At 43.1% G+C, this 14,947-nt stretch overlaps 1 protein-coding gene across 8 annotated transcripts in view; it reads right to left on the reverse strand.

Moving 5' to 3' along the window:
* The window catches only part of LOC139762555 (uncharacterized), a 712,972-nt gene that overhangs the window by 46,057 nt on the left and 651,968 nt on the right, over window positions 1-14,947 (reverse strand). For all 8 annotated transcript variants that reach the window (XM_071687585.1, XM_071687584.1, XM_071687583.1 and 5 more), the window contains exons 5-7: window positions 6,695-7,085; window positions 5,503-5,590; window positions 3,899-4,043 (exon numbers count right to left, since the gene is read on the reverse strand). In XM_071687585.1, the coding sequence (XP_071543686.1) occupies window positions 3,899-4,043; window positions 5,503-5,590; window positions 6,695-7,085 (624 nt within the window). The remainder of the gene's footprint in view (window positions 1-3,898; window positions 4,044-5,502; window positions 5,591-6,694; window positions 7,086-14,947) is intronic.

Raw genomic sequence — 14,947 nt, forward strand, 5'->3', positions numbered from 1 at the left:
TGTATAATGAGAGGACATTACAATTACAAACTACTATTACCAGACAACTGTCTTGTCCGTATTCATTGGTAACTACTTAAGGAGTTGGAATGAACCTTCAATGTGAGTATTTATCAGGTGAGTCAGTATCGGCTGAGTCAGCATCAGTTGAGTCATTATCTTTTGAGTCGGCATCAGTTGAATCAGTGTCAGGTTAGTCAGCATCAGGTGAGTCAGTATCGGGTGAGTCAGCATCAAGTGAGTCAGCATCAGGTGAGTCATCATCAGGTGAGTCAGCGTCAGGTATCACCATTCGTATCTCGTTTCTAAAGTTTGCTTAACGTTATCAGCTGGGAGGTTGTAGGGGAATCAGCACAACTGCTGCTGCTCGTTGTGGCTAGGATTCTGGCAATGTTTGTTGTCCTTTAATTTCTTTCGTTTTCTCCCAAACTTCAGAACTAATAGGATAGTCACAGTCATTTTTTTATTTGTTTTGAAATTTTATCATATTTTTTGGTGTAGTAGTTAGCGTTCTTGACCATGACGCATTCACGGGCTGTCCAATAGGGTCGAGCACATAGGGACGAATCCTGGTTACGGCAGTCAGTCCACAGTCAACCCAGCTGTACATCCACCACTAGGGGTTGGTCGATAAAGTGGATACCTGGCTCAGAGTGGCAGATATAGGGTGTTTTGGTCGAGGTGGTGTGCAAAGTGAGAGGGTTAGGGAAAATGATTTGGTAAACAGAGAAGAGGTAGTAAAAGCTTTGCGGAAGATGAAAGCCGGCAAGGCAGCGGGTTTGGATGTTATTGCAGTGGAATTTATGAAAAAAGGAGGTGACTGTATTGTTGACTGGTTGGTAAGGTTATTTAATGTATGTATGATTCATGGTGAGGTGCCTGAGGACTTGCGGAATGCTTGCATAGTGCCATTGTACAAAGGCAAAGGGGATAAAAGTGAGTGCTCAAATTACAGAGGTATAAGTTTGTTGAGTATTCCTGGTAAATTATATGGGAGGGTATTGATTGAGAGGGTGAAGGCATGTACAGAGCATCAGATTGGGGAAGAGCAGTGTGGTTTCAGAAGTGGTAGAGGATGTGTGGATCAGGTGTTTGCTTTGAAGAATGTATGTGAGAAATACTTAGAAAAGCAAATGGATTTGTTTGTAGCATTTATGGATCTGGAGAAGGCATATGATAGAGTTGATAGAGATGCTCTGTGGAAGGTATTAAGAATATATGGTGTGGGAGGCAAGTTGTTAGAGGCTGTGAAAAGTTTTTATCGAGGATGTAAGACATGTGTACGTGTAGGAAGAAAGGAAAGTGATTGGTTCTCAGTGAATGTAGGTTTGCGGCAGGAGTGTGTGATGTCTCCATGGTTGTTTAATTTGTTTATGGATGGGGTTGTTAGGGAGGTGAATGCAAGAGTTTTGGAAGAGGGGCAAGTATGCAGTCTGTCGGGAATGAGAGAGCTTGGGAAGTGAGTCAGTTGTTGTTCGCTGATGATGCAGCGCTGGTGACTGATTCATGTGAGAAACTGCAGAAGCTGGTGACTGAGTTTGGTAAAGTGTGTGAAAGAAGAAAGTTGAGGGTAAATGTGAATAAGGGTGAGGTTATTAGGTACAGTAGGGTTGAGGGACAAGTCAACTGGGAGGTAAGTTTGAATGGAGAAAAACTGGGGGAAGTGAAGTGTTTTAGATATCTGGGAGTGGATTTGGCAGCGGATGGAACCATGGAAGCGGAAGTGAATCATAGGGTGGGGGAGGGGGCGAAAGTTCTGGGAGCCTTGAAGAATGCGTGGAAGTCGAGAACATTATCTCGGAAAGCAAAAATGGGTATGTTTGAAGGAATAGTGGTTCCAACAATGTTGTATGGTTGCGAGGCGTGGGCTATGGATAGAGTTGTGCGCAGGAGGGTGGATGTGCTAGAAATGAGATGTTTGAGGACAATATGTGGTGTGAGGTGGTTTGATCGAGTAAGTAATAATAGGGTAAGGGAGATGTGTGGTAATAAAAAGAGTGTGGTTGAGAGAGCAGAAGAGGTGTTTTGAAATGGTTTGGTCACATGGAGAGAATGAGTGAGGAAAGATTGACCAAGAGAATATATGTGTCAGAGGTGGAAGGAACGAGGAGAAGTGGGAGACCAAATTGGAGGTGGAAAGATGGAGTGAAAAAGATATTGAGTGATCAGGGCCTGAACATGCAGGAGGGTGAAAGGCGGACAAGGAATAGAGTGAATTGGATCGATGTGGTTTATCGGGGTCGACGTGCTGTCAATGGATTGAATCAGGGCATTTGAAGCGTCTGGGGCAAACCATGAAAAGTTGTGTGGGGCCTGGATGTGGAAAGGGAACTGTGGTTTCGGGCATTATTACATGACAGCTAGAGACTGAGTGTGAACGAATGGGGCCTTTGTTGTCTTTTCCTAACGCTACCTCGCACACATGAGGGGGGAGGGGGATGTTATTCCATGTGTGGCGAGGTGGCGATGGGAATAAATAAAGGCAGACAGTATGAATTATGTACATGCGTATATATGTATATGTCTGTGTGTGTATATATATGTGTACATTGAGATGAATAGGTGTGTATATTTGCGTGTGTTGACGTGTATGTATATACATGTGTATGGGGGTGAGTTGGGCCATTTCTTTCGTCTGTTTCCTTGCGTTACCTCGCAAACGCGGGAGACAGCGACAAAGCAAAATAAATAAATAAATAAATAAATAGATATATTCTTTTTTTCTTTCTTTTTTTCATACATATTCGCCATTTCCCACGCTAGCGAGATAGCGATAAGAACAGAGGATTAACCCTTAGATTGAATATCTTCTATTGGCCCCCTTCCCTGCTCCTTCTTTTGGAAAATTAAAAACGAGAGGGGAGGATTTCCAGACCCCGCTCCCTCCCCTTTTGGTCGCCTTCTACGACACGCAGGAAATGGCGTCCTAGCTTCGTCTCTTCGATGTATATCAACTGACTTATATTTCTCTCTTGTGTCTCCCCTGATGATGTGATTATTACACGAAAGTGCACTTGGGAACTTATTGTGTTTCATTTTCTCTGTGGACTCATAGGAATATATATATAGCGTTAATGGGATAGTCCTGATGAGGGCCTCAGCTGCCCTCAGCAAACATGAAAAACATGAAAAAATAATACCTTAACGATGGACTGTAAAAGCATGCCATTATTTCTAAAGTCAGTAAGATGATACAGATCTTGCAAACAATTGCTGGAATGGTTTGGCTTTCTCTGCACTGAGAAACTCAATTAAGGTAACTTAAGGATGCACTCATACATTTATGCCCGCGCCGACTCCTTGGTTGACTGGTATGTTGCTTGAGCCGAGTCTTTATCAATTGCCAGGGTCATTAAGGCTGTCAACCTCAACCTAATCCATAAACCGATGGATCTTTTCAACACCTTCAAGTGTTAGAGATAATCCTTACTATCACACACACGCGATCAAATTCACTCTCACACAATTGATTTCGAGCCAGACTTTACCTATAAGTCTACGGATTAATCGACACATATTTCACTTACCTACCCCACCCTACCTAAAGAAAAGAGAAAAAGTACCAACTTATATTTACTACTTATATGATAAGTATGGAAGAGTCTAATGGGTTCTCAAGCCACAGATACATTAGAAGACAGAGTCCACAGACATAGCGATAGAGTGTTATTGACGAAATAAGTTTGTAAACGCAACAATTCATACTGATTTAACGATAAAAAGTTATCAGATTTCTTAAGCCACATTTCACTTGCAAAACAAAAGCTCTTAACGCTTACGAACCTATACTTGACTACTCCTAATGCAAGAAAGAAAGGAATACAGGTGTATTGACCCATATATTTGAAACGTACACACACCAGTGAGAGGCAGGTTTACCTGTGGGAGGAAGACCTACCTGTGAGAGGTGAGGAGGGGCTGGTGGTCTCTGGTCCAGGTGATGACGGGTATGGGAGATCCGACGGCCGAGCACTTGAGAGAAACGGGCGACCCCGGCGACACTGTCTGCTCTATAGGGGTATACCGCAGCTGGGGAGCCGGGTCTGGCAAAAAGAAGGCCGTGTGAAGATGGTGAGATGTGGCGATGTTGAAGCATGTTAAGGTGTAGGGATGGTGAGGTACGAGAATGGTGAGGTACGGGAATCGCGAGGTGTGTTAGGAAGTGTGTGTTGGAACAGTGAAGGTAAGGATGGTGCTTAAGGGCTCACGAGAATATGGTGCCTTTGTGTGATGAAGGTAGTGAGGATGAGTGGATGAGGGGCGATGGGGAACTAGTGAGGGGCGCTGAATAGTAGGTGAATGACGGGCGAGTGTCAGTGAAAATCTCTGAAGAATAGGAATTCTATGTTGTATCTTTTTCTCCTAATCTTTCCTCTTTGGTTGGAATGTGATCTTCCAGCCCAATCATCATGTTCACCTTAAGTCGGTCTCACTCACTAATATCTATATTTTCCTCCTGTTAGGTAAATCCTTCAATGGTGATATGTTAACTTCCGTGTCTATTTTTACATTCAATATCTTAAATTTCTCTGAGATGCTATGATCCTCAGTAGTCTCCACTTTTTTAAACCTTCCATCTAACACACCACATACTTCCCCGCTTGTTCTGTCTTTAGCAGTGCATATTACCCTGTACATCATTAACCATATATCTCTGTTACAGTATTCCCAAATCTGTTCCTCCGAGGCTTTTAATACCATTTGTTTCTGTTCACGAGATGCTGCTGGTTCATTCCCATTAAGTTTAACAGTCTATGGTCTATGTACTATAGGCGGATCTTATTGCTCTGTTTCTCTGAGACTAATGTAAGATTCTATCTGACAATTAGTGTGCTCTCTTTCCCCTTGATACCTTCCTTCTGAATCCCTTGCATTGATGTCATATTGTTATCATATCTCCTGCCACTATTCCACGTGTCGTCCTCTGATGACACTTTTCATGATCTTTGACCCCACTTCTCAGTCTTTCAGTATTTTCCTCCGCGTGTATATCTAGGAGGGTGTAGTTGTACCTGAATGGATGTAGATCTACTTAGGTGGGTGTAATGTGTAGATGGGTGGGTGTGTATGTACTCCCTAGGTGGGTGTAGTGTGTACCTTGGAGGTTATAGGGTGTAACTGGGCGAATTTAGTGTGCACCTGGGAGGATGTAGCGTGTACCTGGTTGGGTATGATGTGTAGCTAGGTGGGTTTAGTATGAACTGTGGTGAGTCCAGTGTGTACCTGGGTGTGTATAGGATGTAAGTGGGTGTATGAAGTGTGTATCTACGTGAGCGTATTGTCTACCTTGGTGTGTACAGTGTGAACCTGGGTGAGTGTAGTGTGTACCTTGGGGACGTAGCGCGTGTCTCTGGGTTTAATGTGGATGTGGGTGGATGGGTGGGTGTTAATGTATTCTAATAAGTGTAATGTACACCTCAGCGGCTTTAGCGTGTACCTGGGTGGGTTTAGTGTGTTTCTTGGTAGGTGTGGCGACTTACTTGAGTGGATGTAGCGTGTTACCTGGGAGGGTGTAGTGCGAGAGGCCCAGGTCACGGGAGGAGCGACGAAGTCCAGTCCTGGGTGGCGGCGGCGGCGAAGGCGGCACAACCTGGGGAGATGATATTTTTTTAATGACCTGGGTAGCATGTGGCTGCGGAAGATGACGTTACTGACCTGGGTAGCACGTGGCTGGATGAATTGGGAGGGAGGGGGTGGGGAGATGCTGAGTAAGAGTCCTCTCTGTGTGAGTTACAACCTGGGGAAAGTGACGGGGTGACCAGGTGAACGTCCTCTCTCTGTGTGAGAGTTACAACCTGAGAAGAGTGACGGATGATCGGGTGAGCGTCCTCTATCAGTAAGAGTTGCAGCCTGGGAGAGTGAAGGGGAGGGCAGGTGAACCGGGTGAGGGAGCGGCATGTGATGAATTAACAAGATACGGACGTCATGACACGACAGCCCGACCCATGCTAATGAAGAGGACGGAACCAGTATACTGTGTTGAACACCCCAGGTGAGTGTAGGACACCACAGGTGAGTGTTGGACACCCCAGATGAGTGTTGGACACCACAGGTGAGTGTTGAAAGCCCAAGGTGAGTGTTAGACACCCCAGATGAGTGTCAGACACCCCAGGTGAGTATTGGACACTCCAGGTGAGTATTGTACACCCCAAGTGAGTGTTAAACATCCCATGTGAGTGTTGGACACTCCAGGTGAGTGTTGGACACCCCAGGTGAGTGTTGGACATCCCATGTGGGTGTTGGACACCCCAGGTGAGTGTTGGACACCTCAGGTGAGTGTTGGCTCAGTTGTCGACATCTCAGGTCCGTATTTGACAACCCAGGCGAGTGATGGACACCCCAGGACAGTGTTGGATATCCCCAGGTGAGCTTCGGACACCCCAGGTGAGGTGAGTATCGGACACCTCAGGTGGGTGTTCGACATAAGGAGTGGAAGATAAAGCTAGTTTGTCTCTTGTATCTAGAGGAACTATCATGAAGGTCTCAGATAGTGTGAGAGTAAGACTACAACTGGTATGAGAGTAACGCTATAGCTGAGCCAGGGTAAAACTACAACTGGTGTGAAAGCAGCACTATAGTTGAGTCAGAGTAACACTATAACTGGTGTGAGAGTAGCCGTACAGTTGCAGTAAGAGTGTGTCTAAAGGTGAGTGAGAGCAGAGGCACAGCTGGAGTGAGAGTACAGCACACGCACCTGGATTACATTGCTATTGCTGGTGTCGTTACTTGGCTCATGCTCCAGCTGCCTCCATGACGCCTTCAGCAACCTCATGTGTCCACCAGTAACCTTGTCACCATCTGCTTCTTTAACAGATACTCCGTCACCATATATCCTGGTGCCACCTGCTTCTTCTTCAGTTGCCTCGTCATCAGCTACTCCCTCATAGCCTACTTCGTCAGCAGCCCTCCTGTCTACAGCCGCCATTCCAACAGCTCCCACAACATCAGGTGCCCCCTCACCATCTTCCATATCAACTATCCCATCACCAGCTGTCACATCACCATCTCTCCCATTATCAGCCGCAGGAATAGGCTGAACTGGCTGGAGTACCGCAGTGCCTGTCTTTAGGCCTTTGATGTCCTTTCTGTTGGGAAAGAGGAAGATACATACGATCATTTTGGCTGTTCATCTCTTTCTCTCTCTATCTCTCTTTATATATATATATATATATATATATATATATATATATATATATATATATATATATATATATATATATATATATATTTTATTTTGCTTTGTCGTTGTCTCCCGCGTTTGCGAGGTAGCGCAAGGAAACAGACGAAAGAAGTGGCCCAACCCACTCCCATACACATGTATATACATACACGTCCACACACGCAAATATACATACATATATATATACATATATATATATATATATATATATATATATATATATATATATATATATATATATATATATATATATATATATATATATATATATATATATATATATATATATATATATATATATATATATGTATATATGTATATATATATATATACATATATATATATATATATATATATATATATATATATATATATATATATATATATATATATATATATATATATATATATATATATATATCCCTGGGGATATATATATACATATACCTGGGGATAGGGGAGAAAGAATACTTCCCACGCATTCCTCACGTGTCGTAGAAGGCGACTAAAGGGGACGGGAGCGGGGGGCCAGAAACCCTCCCCTCCTTGTATTTTAACTTTCTAAAAGGGGAAACAGAAGAAGGAGTCACGCGAGGAGTGCTCATCCTCCTCGAAGGCTCAGATTGGGGTGTCCAAATGTGTGTGGATGTAACCAAGATGAGAAAAAAGGTGAGATAGGTAGAGTATGTTTGAGGAAAGGAACCTGGATGTTTTGGACCTGAGTGAAACGAAGCTCAAGGGTAAAGGGGAAGAATGGTTTGGGAATGTCTTGGGAGTAAAGTCAGGGGTTAGTGAGACGACAAGAGCAAGGGAAGGAGTAGCACTACTCCTGAATCAAGAGTTGTGGGAGTATGTGATAGAGTGTAAGAAAGTAAATTCTAGATTGATATGGGTAAAACTGAAAGTTGATGGAGAGAGATGGGTGATTATTGGTGCATATGCACCTGGGCATGAGAAGAAAGATCATGAGAGGCAAGTGTTTTGGGAGCAGCTGAATGAGTGTGTTAGTGGTTTTGATGCACAAGACCGGATTATAGTGATGGGTGATTTGAATGCAAAGGTGAGTAATGTGGCAGTTGAGAGAATAATTGGTATACATGGAGTGTTCAGTGTTGTAAATGGAAATGGTGAAGAGCTTGTGGATTTGTGTGCTGAAAATGGACTGGTGATTGGGAATACCTGGTTTAAAAAGCGAGATATACATAAGTATACGTATGTAAGTAGGAGAGATGGCCAGAGAGCGTTATTGGATTACGTGTTAATTGATAGACGCACGAAAGAGAGACTTTTCGATGTTAATGTGCTGAGAGGTGCAACTGGAGGGATGTCTGGTCATTATCTTGTGGAGGCGAAGGTGAAGATTTGTGGGGGTTTTCAGAAAAGAAGAGAGAATGTTGGGGTGAAGAGAGTGGTGAGAGTAAGTGAGCTTGGGAAGGAGACTTGTGTGAGGAAGTACCAGGAGAGACTGAGTACACAATGGAAAAAGGTGAGAACAAAGGAGGTAAGGGGAGTGGGGGAGGAATGGGATGTATTTAGGGAAGCAGTGATGGCTTGCGCAAAAGATGCTTGTGGCATGAGAATCGTGGGAGGTGGGTTGATTAGAAAGGGTAGTGAGTGGTGGGATGAAGAAGTAAGATTATTAGTGAAAGAGAAGAGAGAGGCATTTGAACGATTTTTGCAGGGAAAAAATGCAAATGAGTGGGAGAGGTATAAAAGAAAGAGGAAGGAGGTCAAGAGAAAGGTGCAAGAGGTGAAAAAGAGGGCAAATGAGATTGGGGTGAGAGAGTATCATTAAATTTTAGGGAGAATAAAAAGATGTTTTGGAAGGAGGTAAATAAAGTGCGTAAGACAAGGGAGCAAATGGGAACTTCCGTGAAGGGGGCTAATGGGGAGGTGATAACAAGTAGTGGTGATGTGAGGAGATAGAGTGAGTATTTTGAGGGTTTGTTGAATGTGTTTGATGATAGAGTGGCAGATATAGGGTGTTTTGGTCGAGGTGGTGTGCAAAGTGAGAGGGTTAGGGAAAATGATTTGGTAAATAGAGAAGAGGTAGTAAAAGCTTTACGGAAGATGAAAGCCGGCAAGGCAGCAGGTTTGGATGGTATTGCAGTGGAATTTATTAAAAAAGGGGGTGACTGTATTGTTGACTGGTTGGTAAGGTTATTTAATGTATGTATGATACATGGTGAGGTGCATGAGGATTGGCGAAATGCTTGCATAGTGCCATTGTACAAAGGCAAAGGGGATAAGAGTGAATGCTCAAATTACAGATGTATAAGTTTGTTGAGTATTCCTGGTAAATTATATGGGAGGGTATTGATTGAGAGGGTGAAGGCATGTACAGAGCATCAGATTGGGGAAGAGCAGTGTGGTTTCAGAAGTGGTAGAGGATGTGTGGATCAGGTGTTTGCTTTGAAGAATGTATGTGAGAAATACTTAGAAAAGCAAATGGATTTGTTTGTAGCATTTATGGATCTGGAGAAGGCATATGATAGAGTTGATAGAGATGCTCTGTGGAAGGTACTAAGAATATATGGTGTGGGAGGCAAGTTGTTAGAAGCAGTGAAAAGTTTTTATCGAGGATGTAAGGCATGTGCACGTATAGGAAGAGAGGAAAGTGATTGGTTCTCAGTGAATGTAGGTTTCTGGCAGGGGTGTGTGATGTCTCCATGGTTGTTTAATTTGTTTATGGATGGGGTTGTTAGGGAGGTGAATGCAAGAGTTTTGGAAAGAGGGGCAAGTATGCAGTCTGTTGTGGATGAGAGAGTTTGGGATGTGAGTCAGTTGTTGTTCGCTGATTATACAGCGCTGGTAGCTGATTCATGTGAGAAACTGCAGAAGCTGGTGACTGAGTTTGGTAAAGTGTGTGAAAGAGGAAAGTTAAGAGTAAATGTGAATGGGAGCAAGGTTATTAGGTACAGTAGGGTTGAGGGTCAAGTCAATTGGGAGGTAAGTTTGAATGGAGAAAAACTGGAGGAAGTAAAGTGTTTTAGATATCTGTGAGTGGATCTGGCAGCAGATGGAACCATGGAAGCGGAAGTGAATCATAGGGTGGGGGAGAGGGCGAAAGTTCTGGGAGCCTTGAAGAATGTTTGGAAGACGAGAACATTATCTCGGAAAGCAAAAATGGGTATGTTTGAAGGAATAGTGGTTCCAGCAATGTTGTATGATTGCGAGGCGTGGGCTATGGATACAGTTGTGCGCAGGAGGGTAGATGTGCTGGAAATGAGATGTTTGAGGACAATATGTGGTGTGAGGTGGTTTGATCGAGTAAGTAATGTAAGGGTAAGAGAGATGTTTGGAAATCAAAAGAGTGTGGTTGAGAGAGCAGAAGAGGGTGTTTTGAAATGGTTTGGTCACATGGAAAGAATGAGTGAGGAAAGATTGACCAAGAGGATATATGTGTCAGAGGTGGAGGGAATGAGGAGAAGTGGGAGACCAAATTGGAGTTGGAAAGATGGATTGAAAAAGATTTTGAGTGATCGGGGCCTGAACATGAAGGAGGGTGAAACGCATGCAAGGAATAGAGTGAATTGGAACGATTTGGTATACCGGGGTCGACGTGCTGCCAATGGATTGAACCAGGGCATGTGAAGCGTCTGGGGTAAACCATGGAAAGTTGTGTGGGGCCTGGATGTGGAAAGGGAGCTGTGGTTTCGGTACATTATTGCATGACAGCTAGAGACTGAGTGTGAACGAATGGGGCCTTTGTTGTCTTTTAATAGCGCTACCTCGCACACATGAGGGGGGAGGGGGATGGTATTCCATGTGTTATTCCATGGTTGTTATTCCATATGTATATGTCTGTGTGTGTATATATATGTATACACTGAGATGTATAGGTATGTATATTTGCGTGTGTGTACGTGTATGTATATACATGTGTATATGGGTGGGTTGGGCCATTCTTTCGTCTGTTTCCTTGCGCTACCTCGCTAAAGGGGGAGACAGCGACAAAGCAAAATATCCCTATCCACAACCAGGCCCTAGAGACCTTTCTATAGCTTCCCCTGGCCAATTCACATGCCCTGGTTGTGTCCCTTGACAGAGTCGATCCCAGTACACCACATAGTTACAGTTCACTCTGTCATGTGAACGCTTTTCATACCCTTGCATATTCATGCCCCGATCACTCAAAATCTTTTTCATTCCATCCTTCTATTTCCAATTTGGTTTACCCTTCTCTTTTTCCCTCCTATTCTGACACATATTTCCTCTTTGTCAACGTTCCCGCACACAATCTCTCCACATAAACCATTTCAGCACACCATTTTTAGTCCTCTGAACCACACTCTTTTCATTACCACACCTCTCTCTTATTCTCTTATTACGTACTCAAACAAACCACCTCACACCACATATTATCCTCAAGCATTTAATTTCCAACACATCCACCTTCCTCCGCACATCCTCATCTATAGGCCATGCCTCACATCCATACATCGCTTGGACTACTATACCTTACATACCCATTTCGCCTTCCCAGATAACGATATCACACATTCTTCAATGCTCCATGACTGCTTATAGTAGCTTTCATCTCACTTCATACACTTGAAAGACATTCCACAAGGCATCTCTATAAACCCTATCATATGCTTCCTCCCATTAATGCCACATACAAACTCTTCCTTTTCTTTAAGTATTTCTTACACACATTCTTCACAGCAAACACCGAATCAACACACTCTACCACTTCTGAAACCACATTGTTCCTCTCTCGTCTGACGCTTTGTACATGCCTTCACCCTCTCAATCACTACTCTCCCTCATAACTTACTAGGCACACCCAACAAATTCATACCTCTATAGTTTATACAGTGACAATATATGTGCATTCTGCCAACCCTCAGGCATCTCTCCATGACCCATACATACAATAAAGATCCTAACTGACCAGTCAACAGCACGGTCACCCCCTTTCTTAAGAAATTCACCAGCAATACCATTTACGTAGATAGATAGATAGATAACAAAAGAACATGGGATTAAAAAATACGCAGGTAATTACAAGTAAAATAAGACGCAAAGATCCAAGTGCTTTCAAGATAATTCACATCTGGGATACAAAGGAAATAAAGAAAATATAATTTTACAGACATATATATTTATGATATGTAAGACACATGACCCCGTCAGGTGGTCAGCCAGGAGGGTTAAGAAAGAAATGTGACCACCAAAGTTAAAGGTCAGCTCATCAAAGGCAAGGTTTGGGTGACCAAAGGCAAAGGTTAGGTGATCAAAAGCAAGGATCAGGTTATGGATGATCAAATGATCCTGTACACGTTTAATTATGAAAGGATCTAATTTGTACATGCTTAGATTGATGCTAAGATTATCATAAGAGCTGTATTTAGTAATACTACATCTAACGATCCTGTAGATAAAGATATATCTTTCTTTTTCTTTTAATCTTCATCCCCGTTTCCCGCGTTAGCGTAACAGCGTCAGGAACAGACGAAGAAAGTCCGCATTTCGCTCACACCTATTCTCTATCTGTCATGTGCATTGCACAGTTACCATATTCCCGTCTCCACAATCAGGCCCCACAGACTTTTTCATGGTTTCCTCGGACGCTTCACATAACCAGATTCAATCCAGTGACAGTACATTTGATCTTTATATACCACATCTTTTCGAATCGGTTATTTAAGAACATGGGGAATGCGTCTCATTGACCCACCCGGTCCTGGGTTACGAAGGCCAGAGAAAATCAGGCGAGCCCGACCTTACTTCAAATCCACACCCGGCAATGACGGTCTCCCTTGGCCCAACTTTGTGTACTTAGTGATGAACAGTCTATTTTCTAATCTTGTTTAATATTGCTCTTCTGTGTTTCTTCAACTATTCCTGATGATATATATATATATATATATATATATATATATATATATATATATATATATATATATATATATATATATATATTTTTTTTTTTTGTCGCTGTCTCCCGCGTTTGCGAGGTAGCGCAAGGAAACAGACGTAAGAAATGGCCCAACCCACCCCCATACACATGTATATACATACTTCCACACACGCAAATATACATACCTACACAGCTTTCCTTGGTTTACCCCAGACGCTTCACATGCCCTGATTCAATCCACTGACAGCACGTCAACCCCGGTATACCACATCGCTCCAATTCACTCTATTCCTTGCCCTCCTTTCACCCTCCTGCATGTTCAGGCCCCGATCACACAAAATCTTTTTCTCTCCATCTTTCCACCTCCAATTTGGTCTCCCTCTTCTCCTCGTTCCCTCCACCTCCGACACATATATCCTCTTGGTCAATCTTTCCTCACTCATTCTCTCCATGTGCCCAAACCATTTCAAAACACCCTCTTCTGCTCTCTCAACCACGCTCTTTTTATTTCCACACATCTCTCTTACCCTTACGTTACTTACTCGATCAAACCACCTCACACCACACATTGTCCTCAAACATCTCATTTCCAGCACATCCATCCTCCTGCGCACAACTCTATCCATAGCCCACGCCTCGCAACCATACAAAATTGTTGGAACCACTATTCCTTCAAACATACCCATTTTTGCTTTCCGATATAATGTTCTCGACTTCCACACATTCTTCAAGGCTCCCAGAATTTTCGCCCCCTCCCCCACCCTATGATTCACTTCCGCTTCCATGGTTCCATCCGCTGCCAGATCCACTCACAGATATCTAAAACACTTCACTTCCTCCAGTTTTTCTCCATTCAAACTCACCTCCCAATTGACTTGACCCTCAACCCTACTGTACCTAATAACCATGCTCTTATTCACATTTACTCTTAACTTTCTTCTTTCACACACTTTACCAAGCTTCTGCAGATTCTCACATGAATCAGACACCAGCTGTATCATCAGCGAACAACAACTGGCTCACTTCCCAAGCTCTCTCATCCACAACAGACTGTATACTTGCCCCTCTTTCCAAAACTCTTGTAATCACCTCCCTAACAACCCCATCCATAAACAAATTAAACAACCATGGAAACATCACACACCCCTGCCCAAACCTACATTCACTGAGAACCAATCACTTTCCTCTCTTCCTACACGTACACATGCCTGACATCCTCGATAAAAACTTTTCACTGCTCCTAACAACTTGGTCAATCTTTCCTCACTCATTCTCTCCATGTGCCCAAACCATTTCAAAACACCCTCTTCTGCTCTCTCAACCACGCTCTTTTTATTTCCACACATCTCTCTCACCCTTACATTACTTACTCGATCAAACCACCTCACACCACATATTGTCCTCAAACATCTCATTTTCAGCACATCCACCCTCCTTCGCACAACTCTATCCATAGCCCACGCCTCGCAATCATACAACATTGTTGGAACTATTATTCCTTCAAACATACCCATTTTTGCTTTCCGAGATAATGTTCTCGACTTCCACTCATTCTTCAAGGCTCCCAGGATTTTCGCCCCCTCCCCCACCATATGATTCACTTCCGCTTCCATGGTTCCATCCCCTGCCTGATCCACTCACAGATCCACTCCCAGATATATATATATATATATATATATATATATATATATATATATATATATATATATATATATATATATATATATATATATATATCCCGGGGGATAGGGGATTAAGAATACTTCCCACGTATTCGCTGCGTGTCGTAGAAGGCGACTAAAAGGGGAGGGAGTGGGGGGCTGGAAATCCTCCCCACTCCTTTTTTTTTTTTTTAATTTTCCAAAAGAAGGAACAGAGGGGGCCAGGTGAGGATATTCCAA

The sequence above is a fragment of the Panulirus ornatus genome, chromosome 43, assembly GCF_036320965.1.
Source record: "Panulirus ornatus isolate Po-2019 chromosome 43, ASM3632096v1, whole genome shotgun sequence".
Classification (NCBI taxonomy): domain Eukaryota; kingdom Metazoa; phylum Arthropoda; class Malacostraca; order Decapoda; family Palinuridae; genus Panulirus; species Panulirus ornatus.